Raw genomic sequence first — 23,612 nt, 5'->3', positions numbered from 1 at the left:
CTCTCCCCTGGAGCTGCAGGGGCGGAGGTGTTCAGCGCCACACTCCTGAAGGCACGGTGTGCGTAGGATCTGCTGTGGCGGAGATCTGGTGATTCAGCTCGAGGGGCCACGGTGCCCTTCTCTGAGCAGGAATTGCTGGGTGGGAGTGAGGAGGAGCGACTTTGAAACAGGTGACATGTGAGGCTGAGCTTTGGCGGGTGACAGCCTTGCAGAATCGACCCATCAGCAGAAAACCCACTCGGCCAGAAGCCCTTCCACCACAGCAGAAATTAAATTTCCTCTTTCGGCAGCGTCAAGGACGAGGAGGGGACCGGCCTGGTGCGGGCCTTTCCAAGTGGTCTGGGGGCTTCTGCCTGCCTAGGAGCCCTGGTCCCTTAAGCCGGCACCTCCGCTGCAGTTCTGCCACAGGTCTTGTGGCAGCATTTGTGTGCATCCAGGAGAGAGCAAAGACCTTGCTTTGGAGTTGGCACTCGAAGGGGCCTGCTCCCTGAGAAGGAGGCCAAGGGGCAGAGAGCCCAGCGGAGGGCAGCTTGCTCTTCTGTGCCTGGGCTCCCGCAAGGAGTGTGTGAAAGCCAGCCTGCCCCTGTTGGCTCCTGGTCGTCGCCCCCCCCTCCGAGGACCCCCCAGGCCCTCTGCCTTCTCTTTTGCTCTCTGACCCCCAGCCCATCCTCACTTGCTCCTCTCAGCCTGCTCTCGGGGTGAGGCAGGGGTGCTTGCTGCTCCTTGGCATCACAGAACTGCAGCGTTGGAAGGGGCCAGGGGGTCATCCAGCTCAGCCCCCTGCAATGCCTGCTTTGGGGGAGGTGATGCCGCCTGGCCCTTTCCCCCTTCCGGCTCTGGAGTTCTCTGAAGGATCTAATATTTTAACAAACCCTTTCTCTCTCGGTTGCCTCTCTCCCCTTCGCCCCACTGTGCTGGTTTCTGGCTCTTATCTGAGATGCACGAGCCTGCGGCAGACCGTGTGTGTGTGTGTGTGTTTGTGTGTTCCCTTTGCATGGCCTCCGCGCTTGAAAAGGGATCTCTCTGCCTTGATGCCGCCGCCATGCTTTCTTGTTGCTAGGGAGAACTTGTTGACTGCAGCATGTTAGCCTTGATTGAATTACAATCCTCCCTTTCATGCTTTTATGTGTTCTCTCTCTCTTTCTCGCTGTCCTTGAACCAGGCAGCACTCACTGGGAGCAAGGCAGATTGTTCCTGGCCTCGCAATAGCCGCCTTCCTCTCGAGTTGCAAAGAACAGGCCCCCCAAGACCGTCTTGGCAGGCAGGCAGGCAAGGGGAACCAGAGCTCCAGTTTCAGCTCTGTTTCTCCCCCAGCAAATCTGTCCTGGTTCTGCCTCGTGCTCCTGCAGGGAGGCTGGAAAGCTAGGAGAATTCACAGTTGCTTTGGGGGGGGGGTGAGAGAGAGGGCGAGGGGAAGGAAGGAGTGTCTCCCCCACGCAGGGTGAAACCTCACCTGCCGCTTGCGATGAAGGATTCAGGAGAGAGGCCCTTCAAGCTGGCAAGGGCTTACGCCGCCCCCTCCAAAGGGGGTGGAGGCAGCGTTTGGGGGTGGGTGCTGTCCTCTCAGCTCCTCTTCTGCATTTTGTGTGTTGGGTGGGGGATAGAGAGGCTTTTAAACAGAGGCTGGGTGGTCGTCTGTCAGGGATTCCTTAGCTGTGATCCCTGCGTTGCAGGGGGTTGGACTAGATGACCCTCAGGGGTCCTTTCCAACTCTGCAGTTCTGTGATTCTGTCCACCAGTGAGTCCACCATGTTAGAGAGGAGCGACAAGACCCCCCCCCCCACCCGAACTTCTGGAAGGCTCAACAGAGAAGTCTTGGGTTGGCTGCCAAAATCGGGAAGACATTTCAGCCCGTCTCTCTCTCTCTCTCTCCTCCAGTGTCCCTGCAGTGTGCAGTTTGGCTGCGTTGCTTCCTGAAATGCAAACCTTGAGCTCCCCCCACCGCCAACCCAACAGGTGCAAGCTGACCTGACATGGTGTCTAGGCACCCTGACAGTGAAGTCCTTCATGCAGTGCAGTGTTCAGCTGTGGAACTCACTCCCACAGCTTTCACTCCTTTATGGCTTGAAAAGGGAACTGGGCAAATTCATGGAGAAAAGGGCTATTTATTGATGGCTGTGAGCCATGAGTGAGGCTCTGCTCTGCTTCCACAGCTGTTTCTGAAAGCCAGTTGCTGGAAACCACAGGAGCAAAGTGATCTCTTGCGTTCGGATCCATCTGGTTGGCCCCTGTGAGCTCTAAGAAGGGGTAGGACTACTTGGGTGCCCCTTCCTCGTGGGGCTGGAGGAAGAGATCTGAGCAGCCGGCTCCGCTCCTCTCTCTCAGCCCTCCTCCTCTCGCATGAGATGAAGTGGCCCCGCTCCTGCCTTCTCTCCAGGGTGGGGCTGCTCTCTTTGCCCAAGGCGGACCTGCTCCAACCTGCTTTTCCTCTCCCGGTGGCTCTTGTTGAATAAGCATTTTGCAAGCAGGCTGGCTGGGCTACAAGGGAGGGAGCCCAGACCCCTTCTCTTCACCCCTGTCTTGGGGGGGGGGGAGATTAAGAGAAGACTGCCCAGTGGATTCCTTTGCCATCCTAGTGCCTTTGATGGAAAGGCCTCACCCAGACGAGAAGGAGAAAAAACCCAACGCAAAACACACACCAGCCTAGTCCTACCCCCCCCCTTCTCAGAGGTGAAGAAAATGAGGTTGTGGGGTGAATCTTCCACATCACTGCAAAAATGCTGATCCTGGAGATTCTTGCTGACTCGGTCTGATAATTCTTGTAGCTCCATTTTACATATTTACTTATTGCATTTATATTTTTCTCCAAGGAAAAATATGGTCCTCCCCTTCCTCATTTAATCCCCACAGCAGCCCTGTGAGGTAGGCTGGGCTAAGAGGAAGCAGTGACTGGCCCGGTGGGCTTCATGGCTGAGTGGGGGGGGCGATTTGAACCAGGCTGTTCTCTCCTAGGTTCTCTCCCGACACTCTAACCCAGACATCCCCAAACTCAGCCCTCTAGCTGTTTTGGGACTACAATTCCCATCATCCCTGACCGCTGGTCCTGTTAGCTAGGGATGATGGGAGTTGTAGTCCCAAAACAGCTGGCGGGCCGAGTTTGGGGATGCCTGCTCTAACCTCTATCCCATGCTGGCTCTCATGATTTCTCCAACAGAGATGAGCAAGTAAATACTGCAGATATTTTAATCCCACCCACCCCCATCTCAGACAGACAAATTCACGAGTGATAAGACATTGGGGCACTTGGCAGGATGCTCAGCTAGGTTTATTTGAGGGTCTCTCCTCACAGCTGTCTTTGCTGAAAGGGTCTAGATGCCCCTTTGGGTCACTTCCAGCTCTGCGGTTCTTTGATTCTAAGAAAAGGGAAGCTCTTCCTGCTGCTGCTGCTGCTGCTGTCTGCACCTTAGGGTTTCCTCCCCACCTGCCACTCTGCCTAGGAGGCGCCTTGACCAGGTCTGAAAAGTCCCGCAAAGTCACTGGGAAGTGGTGGTTCCTCCTCCTGCTGGCCCAGGCGCCCAGCCAGGGTTGCCCCCCACGCTCTCCTGTTCTCCTCCTGAGTTTATCCGTGCACTGTCTGGTGAAACCTCGGAAGGCAAAGGGACTGCGCAGGAATTGGATGGCATTGGCAGGGGTTGGCATTGTCCTCTGGCTGTGAATCGCAGACCGAACCACAGACTTGTGGGGTTGGAAGGGACCCTGAGTGTCATCTAGTCCAACCCTCTGCAATCCAGGAAGCTTTCACCAAAGAATCATGGGCTGCGGCTGCAGCGTCCAGGCCGCAGCGGGCCCAATCTCAGCACCTGACACCTTAGGTCAGGCACCCCCAAACTCGGCCCACCAGATGTTTTCGGGCTACAGTTCCCATCATCCCCGACCACTGGTCCTGTTAGCTAGGGATGATGGGAGTTGTAGTCCCAAAACACCTGGAGGGCCGAGTTTGGGGATGCCTGCCTTAGGTGTTGCTGTGACATGTCTCAGAGGTGTCCCTGCCAGCCTCTCTTGGAGGCAAGGACAAGCTGGGTTCAGCAAATCCTCAAAGAAATCATCCACCTCTCTGTGCTTGGTGGGTGTTTTCTTTTTAGACCAGTGGCTGTGCTTTTTTCTGTGTCCTGGGAGCTGAGTTGGTGCGTCCTGTGGCTTGATCTCCAGTGGGGGAATTGGCGGCAGTAGTGTAACTATCCAGCCCCCTCTTCCCTCCAGGGTCACGAGCTCTGCCACTGCGGTTCGCCTTCAAGCGTCCCCCTGGGGACGTCTGTGCAGTGAATTAATAGCGAGTCCAAGTGCCTGTCTGGGGAAGGGCCTGGCGCCTGGCTACCTCCTGCCGCGGAGACCGCTGTGGAAATGTCACGCCCTGGCTTGGTGGTGGCGAGGGAAGAGAGTGCTGCTGCAGCAGCAACAACAGAGGAGGAGAAGCTCACTTCCTTCAAGGGCTTTCTCTTTGCAGAGGGGATGCCCAGGAAGGCCGGAAGGAGCGTCCACCATGCTGAGCATGAGGCAGAGTCCTTCCTAGAGGCCCACAGCGGAGGAGGAGGGGAGGGCAAAGTCTGTGACTCGGGCGCTGTGCCAACAGCCCTGCAGGGAGGCCTCCCACTGTGTGTTCCTCTGGACCACATGAAACTGGGAACAAGTTGCCTTTTGCCAGCATCCAGCCAACGGCTGTGCTTTGGAAAAGAGTAATAGAATCCTGGGGTCACCCAGTCCAACCCCCCGCAATTTCAGGAACCTCAACTAAAGCAGCCCTGACAGGTGACCTTCGTTTTCTGTACTGTCTGAAGCTAAGGGAGTTTCCGGCTAGCGGGCTGCAGAATCCACTGGTGGGAGTGTCGTGGGGAGTGGCCTGCCCCGCGGCTGCCCTGCGGACTGCAGGGGTTGTGTCCTCCCAAGTTCCTGGTCCAGAGAGGAACACAGCAAACTGCCTTTAAACCGAGTCAGACCCTTTCTCCACCCAGCTCAACATTGCTTACACTGACTGGCAGCAGCGGCTGGCCAGGGTTTCAGGCATGCCTCTGGGGATTGATTCTGGGACATCCTGCATGCAAAGCAGATGTTTAGAAAGCTCGTGCAGGTTTTAATCTGTTTTTAGAATCATAAGAGTTGGAAGGGACCCTGAGGGTCATCTAGTCCAACCCCCTGCAATGCAGGAATCTTTTGCCCATTGTGGGGCTCGAACTCGCGGCCCAGAGATTCAGAGTCTCATGCTGTATCACTGAGCTGTGGCTCTTCCCCCAAATGCCTTTTCTCCTCCCCCCCCCAAGCCCAATGTCAGGGGTAGATTTTCGGTTGCCAGTCCAGCCGAAATACTCATAACACTTGAACTCATTCATGGACTTCTTATGAAGCTGAGTGCTGGAGGATTCGGGATAGATGAAAGGAAGTCCTTCTCCACACAGCGCAGGGTTAAGCTGTGGAACTCACTGCCACAAGAGGTAATGATGACTGCCATCTTGGATGGCTTCGAAAGAGGAATACAGTGGTACCTCAGGTTAAGAACTTAACTCGTTCTGGAGGTCCGTTCTTAACCTGAAATTGTTCTTAACCTGAAGCACCACTTTAGTTAATGGGGCCTCCTGCTGCCGCCACGCCGCCACCGTGCAATTTCTGTTCTCATCCTGAAGCAAAGTTCTTAACCCAAGGTAACGTTTCTGGGTTAGTGGAGTCTGTAACCTGAAGCGTCTGTAACCTGAAGTGTATGTAACCCGAGGTACCACTGTAGACAAATTCATGCAGGAGGCTGTTGGTAGCTACTAGCCAGGATGGCTCTGTGCCACATTATTATTATTATTATTATTATTATTATTAATTACCCCACCCATCTGGCTGAGCCCCCCCCCCCGCCACTCTGGGCGGTTCCCAATTGAGTGTTAAAAACAATGCAGCATTAAATATTAAAAACTCCCCTAAAGAGGGCTGCCTTCAGATGGTTGGAGACAGCAGCGCTTCTGAATGCCAGTTGCTGGAAGCCACATGAGGGGAGCGTGTTCTTGTGTCCATGTCCCGTCTGTGGGTTCCCCCCAGGCGCCTCTGTGGCGCGATGGGTCAGTGTCTCTGGCTGTTAACCAGAAGGCTGGTGGATTGAGCCCACCCAAGGCAGGATTGCAGGGGGTTGGGCTAGATGACCCTCGGGGATCTCTTCCCTCTCTACATAATTCTGTGATCCTGTGTTTGGCCACTGTGAGACCAGGATGCTGGACTGGACGGGCCCCTTTGGGCCTGCAGGCTCTCTCCTTACGTTCCTATAGTCAAATGTCTGTTAGGTGCCAGAGAACCTGGGACTTTCCTTTTCTGCTGGCAGGAAGTGGGGTGGAGGGCTGGGGAATTGCAGAGGCTTCTGGGGAGGAAACCCCCCCCCCCATGTGGAGCTGGATCGGATGTGGAGCAGGAGAGGGAGGGTGGGTTGGCGTCTTGTTGGCAAAGCTGTTGATCGTAGGCCTGGCTGCTCCAATTTCTCTCCTGCATGTGCTTCCCCCCCTCCACCCCCTGCCTTCTTATTCCTCTTCTCCCCACCCACCCTTTTCTCGTCACCTAGTCTCGGGGGGGGGGGGGGACCCACGCGGGTGCCTGCAAGAACCCAGAAGGTGACACTCCCTGCGAAATAAGGGAGCCTGTGGGAAGCGTCCAAAGTGCAGTGTGGGGCTCGCGATGCGACCTAGATGCTCTCCTTGCGCCTAGAGTCTGGCACTGAAGGCCAGGGGCCATACCTGCCAGGGCTTCTGTCGGGGTGGACAGGAGCTTGTGTCCTGGCAGAACAGGAGGGGCTATAGCTCAGTGGCCCAGCACGTGCTTTGAATGCAAAAGGTCGCAGGTTCAATCCCCGGCGGCACCTGCAGGTAGGGCTGGGAGAGACCCAGGACAGCCGCTGTTGCCCGTCAGTGTAGGCAGCACTGACCTAGATGGACCAAGGGTCTGTCTGGTGGCGGTGGCAGGTCCAAGAGGGGCTTGGTGGCAGGGATGCCTGGGGGCCACTCCTCCCCCGTGCGATCCATCAGAACAAGCTGAGCTGGAGGCAGGCAGGGAAGCAGCCAAAGCTGCATCTAATTCAGGAAGGCTGCCATGGAGACTGAGGAGGCAGCTGGGTGGGAGCCGCCTCTCTGCCTCTTCGGCAGAGTGGGGGGGGGGGACAACGACTCTTGGCGCAGTCTCTTGCTCAGCCTGCAGCTTCCCTCCAGGCCCCGTCGCTTAGTGTGGATGTTAAAGAGGATGCTGGCCAGGACTGAGGCTGGGTGTGAAGCTGTGGCTCCCTTGGGGGTGGGCTCTCCTTCCTTGGAGGTTTTTGATCAGAGGTCAGGGGGGGGCCACCTGCCAGGTATTCTTCACTCCTGCATTGCAGAGGGTCAGCCTAGACAACCCCGGGGGTCCCTTCCAGCTCTGTGATTCTCTCACTCTGGGGCTGCCGGCGGTGGACAGCTTATCTTCAAGCAGCCTTTGCCAGCCTTCATCCCTGGCTGATCCCGTGTGGCCCCGCTGGGTGGTGGCTGGTGGGACATGTGGTGCAGAGCTCCTGGAGGGCGCCAGGTTGGCCTTCAGTGAGCTGCCTGTCTGTCCAGTTCTGAGAGGAGGCTTCCCATGAGCCTCTCGGAGGTGGGTGCAGAACACAGGCAGCGCTGGTGGCGTAGGAAAAGGAGCGCCTCTTCATGTAGTTCAACTGTGGAACTTGCTGCTGCAGGAGGCAGCAGCGATGGCTGCCAGCACTCACGGCTTTAAAAGACAAAATCACGGAGGAGCAGAGGGCTTTCGATAGAGGAGGCTCTTGTACTGCAATCCTCCTTGCGGGATTCCCAGTCGAGGCCTCTGTTGGCCGCTGTAAGAACCGGATGAAGGTGACCCAGAAACTACAACTAATCCAGAATACAGCAGCTAGACTGGGGACTGGGACCACGTAACACCGGTCTTGAAAGACCTACACTGGCTCCCAGAACGTTTCTGAGCACAATTCAAAGTGTTGGTGCTGACCTTGAAAGCCCTAAATGGCCTCAGTCCAGAATTCCTGAAGGAGCATCTCCACCCCCTTTGTTCAGCCTGGACACTGAGGTCCAGCTCCGAGGGCCTTCTGGCGGTTCCCTCACTGCAAGAAGCCAAGTTACAGGGAACCAGGCAGAGGGCCTTCTCAGTGGTGGCGCCCGCCCTGTGGAATGCCCTCCCACCAGATGTCAAGGAAATAAACAACTATCTGACTTTTAGAAGACATCTGAAGGCAGCCCTGTTCAGGGAAGCTTTTAATGTTTTTAATATTCTGGTGGGAGCCCCCCAGAGTGGCTGGGGAAACCTGGCCAGATCAGTGGGGTATAAATAATGAATTATTATTATTATTATTATTATTATTATTATTATTATTATTATTATTTATTTGGCCAGATCCAGTCGGCTTGCCGTTCATTCTCAGTGCTAGTTGGGCTTCTGGGACTCTTTACACATGGAGATGAGAGACCAGAAATGCCACCCTCTCCCCCTCCAGCCTCCCTGCTGCTTTGCAGCCTCTGACAGTTGCTGCTTGTCTTGCGCTGTGGGGCGGCACCCCTTCTCCCCACCAGAGCCAACTTCGCCCAGCACCTCTGGGAGGGAATTGTGTGTGTGCGCGCCTTGCCCCTCCAAGAGCAGAGAGAAGCCACCACCCCCTGGCTCAGACCTGCGGCTTGTCAGCAGGAGCTGGCTCCTTCGCCATCCCCACAAATCGGCTTAGGGGTCTTTGCCTAACCTGATTACAAGCCGGCAACCAGCAGGTGATTTGTAATTAAAAGGCAGACGGGAAGCCTCTGAGCAGAGCACTAGGGCAGCGCTTCTCCCGCCCCGCCCCCACTTGCCCCCCTGCGTTTAACACCAGGCAGCAGGGCGAGGGAGACCCTGGCAGTGTGCAATGGGGGGAGAGCAGAAGAGAGGGAGGAGCTGGGCCTTGGCAGGGGGACAGGAGACCCTGAGCTGACGCAGAAGAAGGCCACCCTGAAACGTGCCCCTTGGCCAAATCTGGAGGGAGCAGCACCAGGGTTCAAATCCCCACTCAGCTGCCATGGTGCTCACTGGGTGTGACCTTGTGAGCCAGTCTCTGCCCCTCTCGGTCTAGCCCACCTCACAGGGTTGTTGCAGGGATTACTTGAGGAGGGCGGAGAACCGTGTAAGCTGTCTTGAGCTCCATGGAGAGCAAAGTGGCATATAAATGCAACAAGTCAGCAGTAAATAAATAGGAGGAGTTCAGACCAAAGTGTGTGGGGGAGGGTCCACTCAGTCCAGTATCCTGTTCCTTGCAGATGCCCCCATGGGAAGCCCACTGGTGGGTGTCCTGGGCGCAACTGCCATGGTCTCCACCCACCACCCCACGCCCCACTCTTGCTCTGGGGCTCAGAGGTGCTGCCTGACCCTCACTCTGCAGGTTGTGCACTGCTGGAGATCTGCCGGGGGGAAATGTGCCCATTTCGCAGGAGCTGCCACTGTGCAGCGCACAGGGCTGCAGCAGTGTGAGAGGGTTAGTTTGTCACCACCAGGTTCAGCCAGCCCCTCCCTTGGGTCACTGTTTTTTGGGGTGCGCTGCTCTTCGTGAACAGTTGCTGTGCCACCTGCACGCTGGGGCTTCTTCGCTTGGTTTCCCTCTGTGTCACAAGCAGGCTCCGTTCTGGTTTCCAGGTGAGGGCGGCTGCTGATGCCACAGGGAGCCCCCCTCCTCCTCCTCCTGGCGCATGGCGTGGGCAGGGCCTGGGGAGAGAGCTGTGCCAGTGGGCGGCTGTTTCTGCTCGTCCATTTTCTCCCTTTCTTTCCCTTCCTGCCTCTCCCCGCCGCCTGACTCACAGCCGCCCCCCCAAAACTCCCTCCCAAGCGCCAAGGAGCATTGTGCTGCCTCCCCCCTCCCATTGTCTTGCCTCCCACGCCCCCCCCCTCCTCTGACCCCAAAGGGAGCAAGCGCCTTGTCCCGCCTCTGCTCCCCCCACACTTCCAACAGGTGTGCCCCACACAAACCACTCGCTTCCCTCCCCCCCCCCGCCTCCTACAACCAAGAGACCCCGGAGTCCTGAGTTCCTGGGGAGAAGTTGGCGGTGGTGGTGGCAGGTGGCCGGAGAGATTTGCTGCTTCTGGCTTCCTTCCCAAGTCAAGCCTTGTGACGGACTTTGCTGGGAGGCCTGGAATCCGAGGGAGGCTGAGAGCCGGATCAGAAAAGGGTCTCTTTGTCCTGCGGGGGGTGGGGGGCCACAGCCAGGAGCCACGCGCTGGATTTGGCAGGCTGGGGAAGGAGGGAGGTGGGGGTTAGAGGCCCACCACCACCAAGAGAACCGGAAGGCGACTGGCTCCTTCCCCAGTGCGAGAGGGAGGAGAGGGAGTCCTGCGTGCCACGTTGGAGCAAAGAATGCTGGCAAGGGGGTGTGGGCAGAAAGCCAGGACCCACATAGAACCTCTGTGAAGAAAGGGGAGCCATGCCTAGCCTGGGGGGGGGGATACTTGGGCTTCACACAGTGCCCGGTTAACTTGCGGAACTCGTTGCTTCTTCCTTTTTCCGGAAAGCTATTCGTTTCTTGAAAAGGGGCTGCCTTCTGCGCCTTCCAGCAACCCAGATTCCTGGTCCTCCTTGTCGGAAACTGGGGCAGGGTAGAGGTAGACTTGCAGATTCGTAGCCTCGTGGCAAGCAGTGAAACAAAAGCAGCGCCTTTAACTGGGGCACCTCTTCCCTCAGTTGGCAACTCGGTCAGGCAAGCCTCCAGGAGGGACTTGCCCTTGCCTTGGCAACCCACACACCCCAGCGCACGGGGATGCTTGTACCTTGGACTGGGCGTGCGCCGTGGGCGTGGGTGTCGGGTGGGGAAGTAGCACGGCTTGGTTCTTGAGCTGGTGGGAGGTGGACTCCTCAGTCTCAAGCACCGCAGTGACCCCTCTAGTCCAGCCTGCAGGATGGGAAACCCTCAAGCAGCTCTCCCCTCCTGCGATTTCCTGCAGATGGAATTCAGAAGCACCCGTGGAAGCAGAGCAGAGCCATGTTGGCTGGCAGCTATCAATCACCCTCTCCCCCTCCATGGATTTGCCCCATCCTCTTTTAGAGCCATCCAGGTGGCTGGCCATCCCTGCCTCCAGTGGCAGGCAGTTCCATAGCCTAACTTTGTGCTGCGCGAAGAGGAGTGTCTTCTGTCTGTCTGAACTATTCCAGCACTCAGCAGCCTTGACTGAAGAGAGGAGAGGGGCATGGAAGGCTCCCAGCCACGATGGCTCTGCTCAGCCTCTGCTGTCTGAGACATCCATGCTTCTGAAGACCAGTCGCCTGAAACCACAGGGGGGGGAGAGTTGCTCTTCTGCCCGAATCCTGCTTGTGGACTTCCCATAATGGGCATCTGGTTGGGCCCTGTGAGGACAGGGCAGGGCCATGGGCCTGATCCATATGTTCATATGGCCTTTGGCTTGGAATCAACTTGATCCCCTCCCCCTCTTTCCCTTTTTCCTTTCTCCTTCTGTGTTGGAACTCCTATTTGGGGACTTCCCTGGCTTTTTTCTGGCCCACGTAGGACCAGTCTGGATTGTTAGCCTTGGTGAAGACTTGACGTATTTATCCCCAAAAAAGTTTTTGATTGAGTTTCCACTGAAATGAGGTTGCGTTTTAATGTTTTAATGTTGAATTTTAATCTTGTTTTCAATCAATTGTTTTTATATTTGGTGTTAGCCGCCCTGAGCCCGGTCTTAGCTGGGGAGGGTGGGGTATAAATAAAATTTATTATTATTGGCAGTCCCTGAGTTGTAGTGTTAGATAAGATGCTCCAATGGCAGCTGTATTCAGGAGGGGCGTTAAGCCCTCGCAGAGGTGCAGGGAGGTGTGTGCTAAACCCTCAGAGGGATCCGCGCATGCCTTTCACCCACGCCTGCCTGTGGGACGCCCGTCTGGTCGTGTCCTCCCCTTGCAGGGTTCTGCAGCTCCTATTTTGGGCTTCTTAGTTCCAATTCCCCTGTGGATGGAAGGAGAGGGGGTTTTCTACCTGGCCCAGATGCAGAGGCACAGAACATTTCGCAAGAGCCCGGTTCACCTTGCCGAAGACTTTGCGCTGGCAGCGGCACTCCCCTTCTCAAACCCTGCAGTTCTTACAGTGCAGCACAGGACTGGGTTTATCTTTTCAACCAGGAACCGGGACCCTGTTTAACTCCTGCTGTTGTTGCCCTCTCACTTGCCCCAGCCAAGAAGGCCAGTGGCCAAACAGCCTTCCACAAGCTGCTCACGAGGCGAGAAACGCTAGCCAGCTTTAAACACCCCCTGAAGACCCAGCTGTCTCAGCAAGCGTGTTCTGTTCTGTTATTTATCGATACTTTATCAATACTTGGCTGAATGTTTTGTTGATGGCTTCTGTTTTCAACCGATGTCTGTCTTTGCAATTTTTGGTTTAAAATGCTGCGTAAAACCTATAGAACTCCCTTTTGCAAGAGACAGCAGCAATGGCCACCAACTTAAAGGACCCCTGACCATTAGGTCTGGTTGTGGCCGACTCTGGGGTTGCGGCGCTCATCTCGCTTTACTGGCTGAGGGAGCCAGCGTACAGCTTCCAGGTCATGTGGCCAGCATGGCTAAACCGCTTCTGGCGAACCAGAGCAGCGCACAGAAACGCCGTTTACCTTCCCGCCGGAGTGGTACCTATTTATCTACTGTACTTGCACTTTGACGTGCAGGAGCCGGTACCGAGCATCGGGAGTTCACCCCGTTGTGGACTTCTGATCAGCAAGCCCAAGAGGCTCAGTGGTTTAACCCACAGCACTTTAAAAGAGGATTAGGCAAATTCATGGAGGAGGAGGAGGAGGAGGAGGAGGAGGAGGAGGAGGAGGAGGGAGCTATGGAGGTCTGCTAGCCTCACTGGCTCTGCTCTGCATCCACAGCTGGAGGCAGAAATGCTTCTGAACACCAGTTCGTTGGAACCACAGGATGGGAGAGAGTTGCTCTTGCACTCAAATCCTGCTTGCAGGTTTCCTGCAGGCAACTGTTCCGCCCCTGTGAGGACAGGAAGCTGCACCCGGTCTTCTCACATTCCTTTCTTCTTTAAAAAACACAAAACCACCTTAACACATTTCATGCAAACCACTTAGGGATTTTGCCTATTAGGCGGTACATAAATATTGGCCGCGGTGGCGGGGATTGTCTTCACCTTTGCAATAATAAGCTTGTGAGGCAGGTCTCTCCAAAAAGAGGAAACCGAGGCACCCTCTCCCTGGTGCCTGCTGCACACAGAGCCTCAGCCGGTTGTAGTCCTACCCCGTCCTCCTGGCATCGGAAGCAGCCCCCCCCCCTCCATCTGCTTTCCAAGGAGGCGGCTGGCGCTGGGCCACAGGTGCTGCGGGGCTGCTGCACTCCTGAAACCAGAGGAGGAGGAGGAGGAGGAGGAGAGCTGCAGTCAAGGTATCCCATTGCACCCAGCAGCTGCTGGCTGGCCTGGCCCCTGTCCCACTCTGGGATCTCCTCTCCAGGCTGGCTTCCGGCCTCCTCTCGCTCAAGAAGCTCACGGATCTCTCTCTCTCCTCGGCGGGTGTTCACTTGGGGTCTCCCGGCCAAGGGCTGCCTGGCCACAGTGAGCTAGCAAGGCCCTTGAGCTCCCGCCAAGCCTCACCTCAAAAAGGGCATTTGCAGAGTTGGAAAAGGCTCTGAAAAGAGCCACCAGAACGAAAGGGGTGCAGCGTTCTGGGCCCTTGAGCTTCGAGCGAAGGCAAGTAAGGGGCAGCAAGATAGAAGTGTGTGGAATTGTGCGTGGCGTTTTTGTTTTTGTTTTGAATTAGATTCCTACACCACCAAAAGATGTTAGGGCGATTCACAAGATAAAAGCACGAATACTTAATTAAAGCAGAAATAGCAAAACAATACCTCCCTTATCTCATAGCAGGGAGAAAGTGGTTAGAGAAAGGTTTTTCTAGGGCAGGGTACAAATAACAAAATTGTTATTAAATTTATTTAAAACTATTCTCCTCCCTCTCTCATAATGCCAGAATTTGTGGGCACCCAAAGGAAGCCGAATAGTGGAAGTTTCGGGGCAGATAAAAGGAAGTCCTCCTTCACGCAGCGCAGAGTTAAACTGGGGAACTCACTTCCACTGGAAGAGGCCTCTGAATTCCAGTTTCTGGGAATGGCAGGCAGGGAGGAGAGTGGCTCTCGCGCTTCGCCTTAAGGGCATCTGCCTGGCCCCCGTGAGAGCAGGGGGCTGCCTGCACCAGGCGGGCCATGGCCCTGATCCGGCAGGCTCTTCTCGTGTTCCTAAGCTCCTCCGGGGGGAGGGGGTCCTCCTTCCCCGCCCCTCACTGCAGTGAAGGTGCTGCTGTCTTCAGTTGAGAAGGAGGAATGGCGCACCTTCCTCAAGGCGTCTCGGCCGAAGGTCTTTCTCAGATCTGGATCTGGCCCTCAGAGACAGAAGCGGCTCTTCCTTGCAGACCCCCCCCACACACACCCTAATGAGAAGCTATTAATACTGGCCTCCAGGGATGTGTCCCACTGTCGGAGCGTAGCCCAGATAGGGGAGGGCCGTCCTGCAAGGGTCCCAGAAGTGTGGCGCTGGGCCCAGGGCAGCTGCCTTCTTGGGGGCGGGGGAGCTGTGCCAGGGCTGGATGTGCCCTCTGGAGGGGGGCAGCGGCCTCTGAACCATTTCCCCAGGGGGACTTGCCTCCTTGTGCTGAGGTCAGGCACGAGTATCATAAGAACATCACCATCACCATCACCATCTATTTATTTATTTAAATTCGTATACCTATACAGCCTAGGACCCTCGTACCTACGGGACCGCTTCTCCCGGTATGCCCCACAGAGGACCTTACGGTCTTCAAACAAAAACATATTGGAGGTCCCGGGCCACAGAGAGGTTGGGCTGGCCTCAACCAGAGCCAGTGCCTTTTCGGCTGTGGCTCCGATCTGGTGGAACGCTCTGCCACAAGAGACCAGGACCCTGCAGGACTTGACATCTTTCCGCAGGGCCTGCAAGACAGAGCTGTTCCACCAGGCCTTTGGCCAAGGCACAATCTGACCCCCTCTCTCCTTCTGTAATCTTCATAGAACTCTAGCCCAATGGTTGTCATTAATATGATTTGAATTGATTTTAGAATGAATTGATTTTAGAATGCTGTGTTACTTTTATTGTTAGCCGCTCTGAGCCTGGCTTTGGCTGGGGAGGGCAGGATATAAATTTATTATTATTATTATTTATTATTTATTATACTTCCCTATAGCCCCAGGTCTCGGGGCGTTTCACAGGATAAAATCACAATATAAAAATCACAAAGTACACAATCAAAACAAAAGCAACCCAATTAACAACACCCCCCCAACACATTTTAAATGGGCATTGGGTGTCAGTCAACCAAAGGTTTGGTTGAACAGGAAAGTTTTTGCCTGGCATCTGAATATATGCAATGAATCTTAACACCCCCACCCCTCTCCCTCCACAGGATCCTGCTGGAATATTTGAACTGGTGGAAGTGGTCGGCAATGGAACGTATGGACAGGTGTACAAGGTAAGGTGTACAAGGGACCCTCCAACATCTGCTTTTAAACCTCCAAGGAAAGTGAGTCGACAACCTTTCGTGGGAGTCTGTTCCACTGGTCCTCACTGTCAGAAAGTTCTTCTTGATGGCTTAGTCGGAATCTCCTTTCTTGTACATTGAAGCCTCTGGTTCGAGTCCTACCCTCCGGAGCAGGAGAAAAACAAGCTTCCTCCCTCCCTCTTCCATGGGGCAGCCCTTGAGATATTTGAAGATCGCTATCCTGTCTCCTCTCAGTCTCCTCTTTCCCAAGCTGAGCATACCCAGCTCCCTCGACCGTTCCTCCTAAGGCTTGGTTCCCAGAGCCTTCATCGCCTTGGCTGCCCTCCTCTGCACGCCTTCCAGCTTGTCAACATCCTTCTAAAATTGTGGTGCCCAGAACTGGACACAGGACTCCAGGTGTGGTTCTGATCAAGGCAGAACGGAGCGGCACTGTTCCTTCCCTTGATCTGAACACCAGACTTCTGTGGACGCAGCCGAGAACAGCATTTGCCTTTTTTGCTGCTGCGTCACACCTTTGGCTCTTTTAAGCTCCAGGGGTCCTTAGGACTTGTCACCTTCAAATCGTCCCGTAGCCCAAGTGGGCAGGACTCCCAGGGGCCCTTTGGTTGACACCCACCCCTGTGGGGCAGGACCCTTTCTTTCCCCCCGTTCCCTACATCAGCCCTGTAGTCAAGTTCCCAAGAGGGCAGGTGCAAAGAGGGAGCTTTGGGGACGGGGCCCCCAGGCCCGTTTCCTGCATTCGGGCTTTTTGAGCGTGTGCAGAGGGCTTTCCCCTCATGGCTGAGCTGCCCCCAGGGTGGGACTGGGAGGCTGTGTGTGTGCAGAGCTCCGTTTTCCAGGCTTGCAGAGCTTCTCTCCTGAGCAGTGCAGCCTTGCTGTCCCTGCAGTCTCTGCATCCTTGTTCCTATGGGAACCAGCAGTCTGCACGTTTTCCCTCTGCAAGCTCCCCACCCCAATTTCTCGAATTCAGTCCATGTGTGTGTACACACACACACACACAAATGAACACCTCGAGGGACAAGAGCGGGAGAGCGAACTGCTTGTTTCCCTGGGCCCCCTCCCCTCCATCAGGGCAGGAAGGCCTTGTCAAAAGCGGAGACAAGGAAGGGGGGGAGTCGGAGGCTGCCCCTCCCCTCCGCCCCCCACCTTTCCATGCCTTTCCCTTTGAACACACCGCCTGACAGGTTGGGGAAGGGAGTCTGGCTGTGATCTTGGCAACGCTGATCTCTCCCTTTGGCTGCTCTTTCCCTTTGACAGCAAACCTGTTTTCTAGGGTGGGTGGGTGTGTCTGTGCGAGGGGTGGGTGGGCTTCAGTCAGGCTGTCTGGAAGCAAAGAGGACAGGTGGTGCTTCCGGCAGACATAGCCCACCTTCAAAGAGGTTTTGCACAGACACTCCCCCCACCTGCCCCAAGATCCTCCACCTGGAGAAACCTGCCATTTGCTGGGCCAAAAGATCTCCATTCTCTCTCTTCCCACCCAGAGTTTTGAAACAGGGAAAGCCAGGCACTCCCTGTGCAAACTAAGCCAGGGCGCAGTTCTTACTCCCCACTTCTCTTGCAAAAACCTAAGCCAAGGCTGCCGCCCTCCTCTGGGTCACCTGGCCCTTGGGTAGCAACAGGTGAGGCATTGCCAACTGACCTCCTTCTCTTCCGTCTCTCCACGCCCAGGAGAGGCTCAGGGGGTGTACCAGATCATTCTGTTCGCACAGCAGCGATTTTTATTTTATTTGGGGAGGGATGGGGGAAAGAGAAGAGAGGCTTTTCAGTGCCTCTCTGAAAGGAAGAGGGAGGCGGTTGCCAGGCAACGGCTGCCCACGCGTGAGGCTGCATGGCATCACAGACAATGCCAGCACATGGCTGAGGGCAAGCGGGGAAGTGGCGGTGGGGGGGGTGGAGAGGGAGAGGCTTTGCAGAAACGCTTCGCAGCTCTCCCTGTCCTTCTCCCCAGCCCCCAATAGTGCTCAAATAGCCCCCACGTGGCGATGGAGGAGACGCCAGGGGGACTGGATAGGGCCATGGAGGATGCCAACACGTGTGGGTTGTGGAGGAGGCCTGTGGGGTGTGCTTGTGGATGTGGTGAAAGGTCCTAGCAGGGCAGTAAGCCACAAAAACTGGTGGAGTGGGGGGGGGGGAGGCTGTATTTCTGCATTGCAGGGGGTTGGACTGGATAACCCTTGGCATCCCTTCCAAGTCTACAGTTCTGTGATTCTTCCCCTTTGCCCCCCCCCCAGTAAAGTATTAGCCTCCCAAGGTTTGTCCTTCAAATAGTGTGTGTGCACCATATCTTATGTGGGGTGTGGCTTACCTCCTCCCCCCATATTTTATTCAGCTTGGCACCCCTGTTTCCCCCACCCCACTGTCCTTTCTGCTACTGTTGAAGATCTGGGTGCTTTGACGGGCCCTTCTGCTCTGTGGGTCTCTGACCTGCCCTCAAAGTTGCCCATTGGTGCTTGGGATCACAGGGGTCATTGCAGGCCCCTGCCCCATGACCTGCATCCCCTCCCTCCCTCTAGCTTGCTGCCTGTTGTCTTCAAGCTCGGTCTCTTTCCCTGCCCCCTCCTCTTATGCAACTTGGGGCAGTACTGCTCAGTTGGCAGAGCGTGAGGCTATAAGAGGAATTTGCCGGCTGAGGCCAGTGGCCCATTTAGCTCCCAGCGGCAGAACAGCAGCCTGTGGGGAACCTGCATGCGGGACCCAGGCATAAGACAGCAATAAAATGGCTGGCACATTTGCAAAGCTAAGCAGGGTCTGGTATGGTTTCAGATTGAATGGGAGACCATGCGTCGAGATTCCTGCATTGCAGGGGGTTGGACTAGATGACCGCAGGGGGTCCCTTTCAACTCTTCCGATTCTCTGGACGCCCAGAAACTGGTACTCGGAAGCATTGCTGCCCCTGACTGCTTGGCATACAGAAGGTCCCAGGGTCACTCCCCAGTGGCGGCATCTCCTGGCAGGGCTGGGAGAGACCCCCTGTCTGAAGCCCCACAGCGTAGCTGCTGCCAGCCAGTGTAGACAGCACAGAGTAAGGTGCCTCCCAGGGTCCGACTCCACACAAGGCTGCTTTTTAGGTTCATTATGTGCAATCCCCCCCCCCACTTTATCTTCTCAACAACCAGCAGAGATGCTTACGTACATCAGATTCACCCTGCAAGCTTTGTGGCTGAGGGGGATTTGGAGCCAGAGACCCCCGGGCCTGATGAGTTCGAGCTCATCTAGCCTCACCCCCCTGCAATCAGCGGTCATGTCTTGCCCTCTGACCGGCAATTTGTGTCTCCCCCTGACCCACAACGGCTGAGCTTGCGGGGCGAGGCGTACAGTTCGAGACTCCTAGAGCTGTGGAGTTGGAAGGGACCCCCAGAGGCCATCTAGTCCATGCAGGCGTCGCAGCTAAGGAATCCTTGACAGGTGGCCCCCCTACCCTTGCTTAAAAGCCTCCACGGAAGCAGAGTCTGCCCCTTCCCGAGGGAGTCCGTTGCGCCGTTGCGCAGCTCTTGCCTTCAGAAAGTTCCTCCTGATGTTCAGTCAGAATCACCTTGCTTGCCATTTGAATCCGTTGGTTCGGTTCCTCCCCTCCAGGGCAGCAGGAAACTAGCTTGCTCCCTCTTCCATGGGGCAGCCCTTGAGATATCTGAAGATGGCCGTCGTGTCTTCTCTCCGCCTCCTCTTTCCTGGGCGAAGCATCCCCAACTCCCTCAACTGTTCCTCTTAAGGCTTGCTTTCCAGACCATCTCCTCCTCTTTGTGGAAGGACCTCTCTGCGTTGGGTGGGGCTGTTGAGGGGTCTGTCGTGTGTGTGTGTGTGTGTGTGTGTGTGTGTGTGTGTGTGTGTGTACGCACCTTGGGGCTTGGTTTTGGCTCCCTTTCCTGTCCTTGGATAATTTGCTACTTTTTTTCATTACAAACTATTTGTTGCAATATCTCATCCTTTTCCCTCTCTCTTGTTCCTTTTTGAATTGAATTCTGCGGTATCCAAAATCCACAGAAATTGCAAATTGGCTTGGTGTGACGCTCCCTTTCCTGTCCTGATGAGTCCCAGCCATCCTTTTAAGCCCCTCCATTGGGGGGGGGGGGTGTTTCGTCTGATCAGGCAGAGGGACTTCACTTGGCCAGGCCTCTGGCTCCCTCTGCCGAGCCCGCGCTGCAAGAATCTGGGGAGTGAAGCCCTTCGCAAACACACCCCACCACCCCAAGTACATAGGGCTATCTACGCTTCCCAGCCAAAACCAATCAGGTCTCTGCCCCCCAGGCGCTTGCAGTCTAAGAGCCAGAACAACCCAGAGAGGTCCGTGTTGACATTGCCTCCTTCTCTTCTCTCTCCTTCTCAGGGTCGCCATGTCAAGACAGGTCAGCTGGCCGCTATCAAAGTCATGGACGTCACGGAGGTAAAGTACAGCAGGAGGGGGCTTGGGGGGGCTTGGTTGGCCTCCCCCCGCCCCATTTCTCGGCCGGGCTGCCAGCTGGGGGGAAGGCGCAGGGCAGGAGATGACCACACCTGCTCTGGCAGCAGCCCTAGCAAAGGGTGGCTGTTCTCAAGATAGTTCTGAGTGGGGAGGGGGGATGGCTCTGGCCTCCTCTTGACACCACCTCCCCCCACCCCCCAAAAAAAAGGACGAAGAGGAAGAGATCAAGCAAGAGATCAACATGCTGAAGAAGTACTCTCACCACCGCAACATCGCCACTTACTACGGGGCCTTCATTAAGAAGAGTCCCCCCGGGAACGACGACCAGCTCTGGGTAAGGAGGAGGGGGAAGTGAGGCTCAGGGGGTGGAATTGGGAGGGGTCTGCTGAGGCCCAGGACCCCCTTAGGAAACCCTTGCATCTGCAGGGCTGTGACTGGCCCCTGGGGGAGTCCCGGGGGACACCTTTTGGGGTCTGTGTATAGGTCTCTTGATTTATTTGTTTCATGGATTTTTTTTGTGCTGTTTGCTTCTGTTCTGCCCTGAGTGACTGGGGCAAGCCAGTCTGATGAGCGGCATATAGATGATAAATTATTATTATTTAAACCCAAAAAGGCAATTTACAAAAAACAACAACAATAAAATTTTCAGTGTGTGTTTGGGTATCTATTTATTTCATATGTTTTCACCGCTCGATTGCAAACCCCCCCCCCCCAAAAAAGAAACCCACCTCAAGGCAGTTTACAAAAACAGATGAAACGGTGAAATTTTCACGAAACAATTAATAGCAATAATTTAAGGCTTTCAAAAAGTTAAAATAGCAATACAGTGGATGCTCGGGTTGCGAACATGATCCATGCAGGAGACACGTTCACAACCTGCAGCATTTGCAACCTGTAACCCATGCATCTGCACATGCACAGGTCGCGATTCGGTGCTTCTGCGCATGCACAAGCACCAAAACCCAGAAGTAACTTCTTCCGGTACTTCTGGGTTCTGCACGATGCTCAACCCAAAATCGCGCAACCCGAAGTGTCTGTAACCTGAGGTATGACTGTAGGCCAAAAACAGATTGAAGCCCATGCCGGCTTTCTGAACATTTGGACAGGCTTGTCTAAACCAGGATGCTTTGGGTACAGCGAAGGAGCCTGCCTGTTATCAAGAGGTGAAGTCTGTGGATGCTGCCGCACTAAAATATCAAGTTCCTGCAAAAGCGGAACAGGGATTGTGTCACACCCTCCAACAGGGCCGGTTCTGCAGACCAAAGAGCTCAAGTGGGGTCTTTGTGATGTTGGTCAATAATAATAATAATAATAATAATAATAATAATAATAATAATAATAATAATAATAATAATAATAATAATTTATTATTTATACCCCGCCCATCTGGCTGGGCTTCCCCAGCCACTCTGGGCGGCTTCCAAAAAAATATTAAAATACTATAATACATCAAACATTAAAAGCTTCCCTAAACAGGGCTGGATCTCAGTGTCCGGGCTGAACGATGGGGGTGGAGACGCTCCTTCAGATATACTGGACCGAGGCCGTTTAGGGCTTTCAAGGTCAGCACCAACACTTTGAATTGTGCTCAGAAACGTACTGGGAGCCAGTGTAGGTCTTTCAGGACCGGTGTTATGTGGTCTCCCAGTCACCAGTCTAGCTGCCACATTCTGAATTAGTTGTAGTTTCCGGGTCACCTTCAAAGGTAGCCCCACATAGAGCGCATTACAGTAGTCCAAGCGGGAGATAACCAGAGCATGCACTACTCTGGTGAGGCAGTCCGCAGGCAGATGGGGGGGGAGAGGTGGTATGGCAGAGGGTGCTCCCCCTTTGCCCTCCCCTGCCTGGAGAGCTTCAGAGCTTCTCTCCCCCCCCCCCCCGCCAACTGTTCTGGTCTTTTGTCTCCCTGCAGCTGGTGATGGAGTTTTGTGGCGCGGGCTCCGTGACAGACCTGGTGAAGAACACTAAAGGCAACGCCCTGAAGGAGGACTGCATCGCCTACATCTGCCGGGAGATCCTCAGGGTAGGTGGGCAGGACAGAGGCTTCGCTGGAGGGGGGGCAGCCTCTGGGCAGCCCAGTGTGTGTGTGTGTGCTGCGGAAACTGAGTCCTGGCTGGGGCACCTCCTCACGCCTGTCTTCTCTCTCCTTGCAGGGACTGGCCCACCTCCATGCACACAAGGTGATCCACCGAGACATCAAGGGCCAGAACGTCCTCCTCACCGAGAACGCGGAGGTGAAGTTAGGTAGGTGAAGGGAAGATACACAACACCCCACCACCCACATTCATTCCTTAAGTCCCTGTCCTCATTTATTTGTTTCCCTGTCTTCATTGTTCTGCCCGGACACAGAGGTCCAGCGCTAAGTGCCTTCTGGCAGTTCCCTCACTGCAAGAAGCCAAGTTACAGGGAACCAGGCAGAGGGCCTTTTTGGTGGTGGCACCCTTCCTGTGGAATACCCTCCCACCAGATGTCAAAGAGAACAACAACTACCAGACTTTTAGAAGACATCTGAAGGCAGCCCTGTTTAGGGAAGCTTTTAATGTTTGATGCATTATTGTATTTTAATATTTTGTTGGAAGCTGCCCAGATGGCTGGGGAAGCCCAGCCAGATGGGCGGGGTATAAATAATAAATTATTATTATTATTATTATTATTATTATTATTATTATTTATATCCCACCTTTTTCTCTAAGCGGCTCAAGGCAGCCTGAGCTGTGCCTCAGAGCAGTGCCAGCTGTCACTCACCCAGAGCAGCTGTAGCAAAGGGGCTCTTCGTTCTAATGGCTAGAGTGTGTTGGACTACGTGCCAGGAGACCGGGTTTGGATCCGCACTCAGCCATGAAGCCCACTGGGTGACCTTGGAGTCAGTCGCTGCCTCTCAGCCTCGCCTCCCTCACAGGGTTGTTGAGAGGACGAAAAGGGGAGAAGGAAAACCACTTATACCACCTTCAGCTCCTTGGAAGATAAAGGTGGCACTAAAATGTACAAATAAATAAATCTCTATCTGGTTCGAGGGCCTTTCATGCCTCTGTGGGAATAATAATAATAATAATAATAATAATAATAATAATAATAATATATTTATACCCCGCCCATCTGGCTGGGCTTCCCCAGCCACTCTGGGCGGCTTCCAACAAAACACTAAAATACAATAACCTATTAAACATTAAAAGCTTCCCTAAACAGGGCTGCCTTCAGATGTCTTCTAAAAGTCTGGTAGTAGTTATTCTCTTTGACATCTGGTGGGAGGATGTTCCACAGGGCAGGCGCCACCACCGAGAAGGCCCTCTGCCTGGTTCCCTGTAACTTGGCTTCTTGCAGCGAGGGAACCACCAGAAGGCTCTCGGAGCTGGACCTCCGTGTCCGGGATGGAGACGCTCCTTCAGGGATACAGGACCGAGGCCATTTAGGGCTTTCAAGGTCAGCACCAACACTTTGAATTGTGCTGGGAAATGTACAGCTTTTGCATGCCCTCCACCCTGGCCCGTGTCTGTGACGTGCCCCCTCCCTGGGAGCCCGGCAGCCTTTGCAACCAGCCGACTCTCCTGCTCTCTTCCCCCTCCTGCAGTTGACTTTGGGGTCAGCGCCCAGCTGGACCGCACGGTGGGGCGTCGGAACACGTTCATCGGCACTCCTTACTGGATGGCGCCAGAGGTGATTGCCTGCGACGAGAACCCGGACGCCACATATGACTACAGGGTAGGTGCCGCCTCCCCAAAGCTCAGAGTGCCTCCCCCCCCATCCTGGCAGG

At 55.1% G+C, this 23,612-nt stretch overlaps 1 protein-coding gene across 1 annotated transcript in view; it reads left to right on the top strand.

The window, feature by feature from the left end:
• The window catches only part of MINK1 (misshapen like kinase 1), a 59,155-nt gene that overhangs the window by 2,360 nt on the left and 33,183 nt on the right, over nucleotides 1–23,612 (top strand). The window contains exons 2-7 of the mRNA XM_081165709.1: nucleotides 15,367–15,432; nucleotides 19,787–19,843; nucleotides 20,070–20,195; nucleotides 21,774–21,884; nucleotides 22,015–22,105; nucleotides 23,430–23,560. Of these exons, the coding sequence (XP_081021835.1) occupies nucleotides 15,367–15,432; nucleotides 19,787–19,843; nucleotides 20,070–20,195; nucleotides 21,774–21,884; nucleotides 22,015–22,105; nucleotides 23,430–23,560 (582 nt within the window). The remainder of the gene's footprint in view (nucleotides 1–15,366; nucleotides 15,433–19,786; nucleotides 19,844–20,069; nucleotides 20,196–21,773; nucleotides 21,885–22,014; nucleotides 22,106–23,429; nucleotides 23,561–23,612) is intronic.

This window comes from Podarcis bocagei (assembly GCF_964188305.1).
Source record: "Podarcis bocagei genome assembly, chromosome: 13".
NCBI lineage: Eukaryota > Metazoa > Chordata > Lepidosauria > Squamata > Lacertidae > Podarcis > Podarcis bocagei.
Note: the sequence above shows the minus strand (reverse complement) of the source record. Positions and strands in the feature narration are given on the sequence as shown.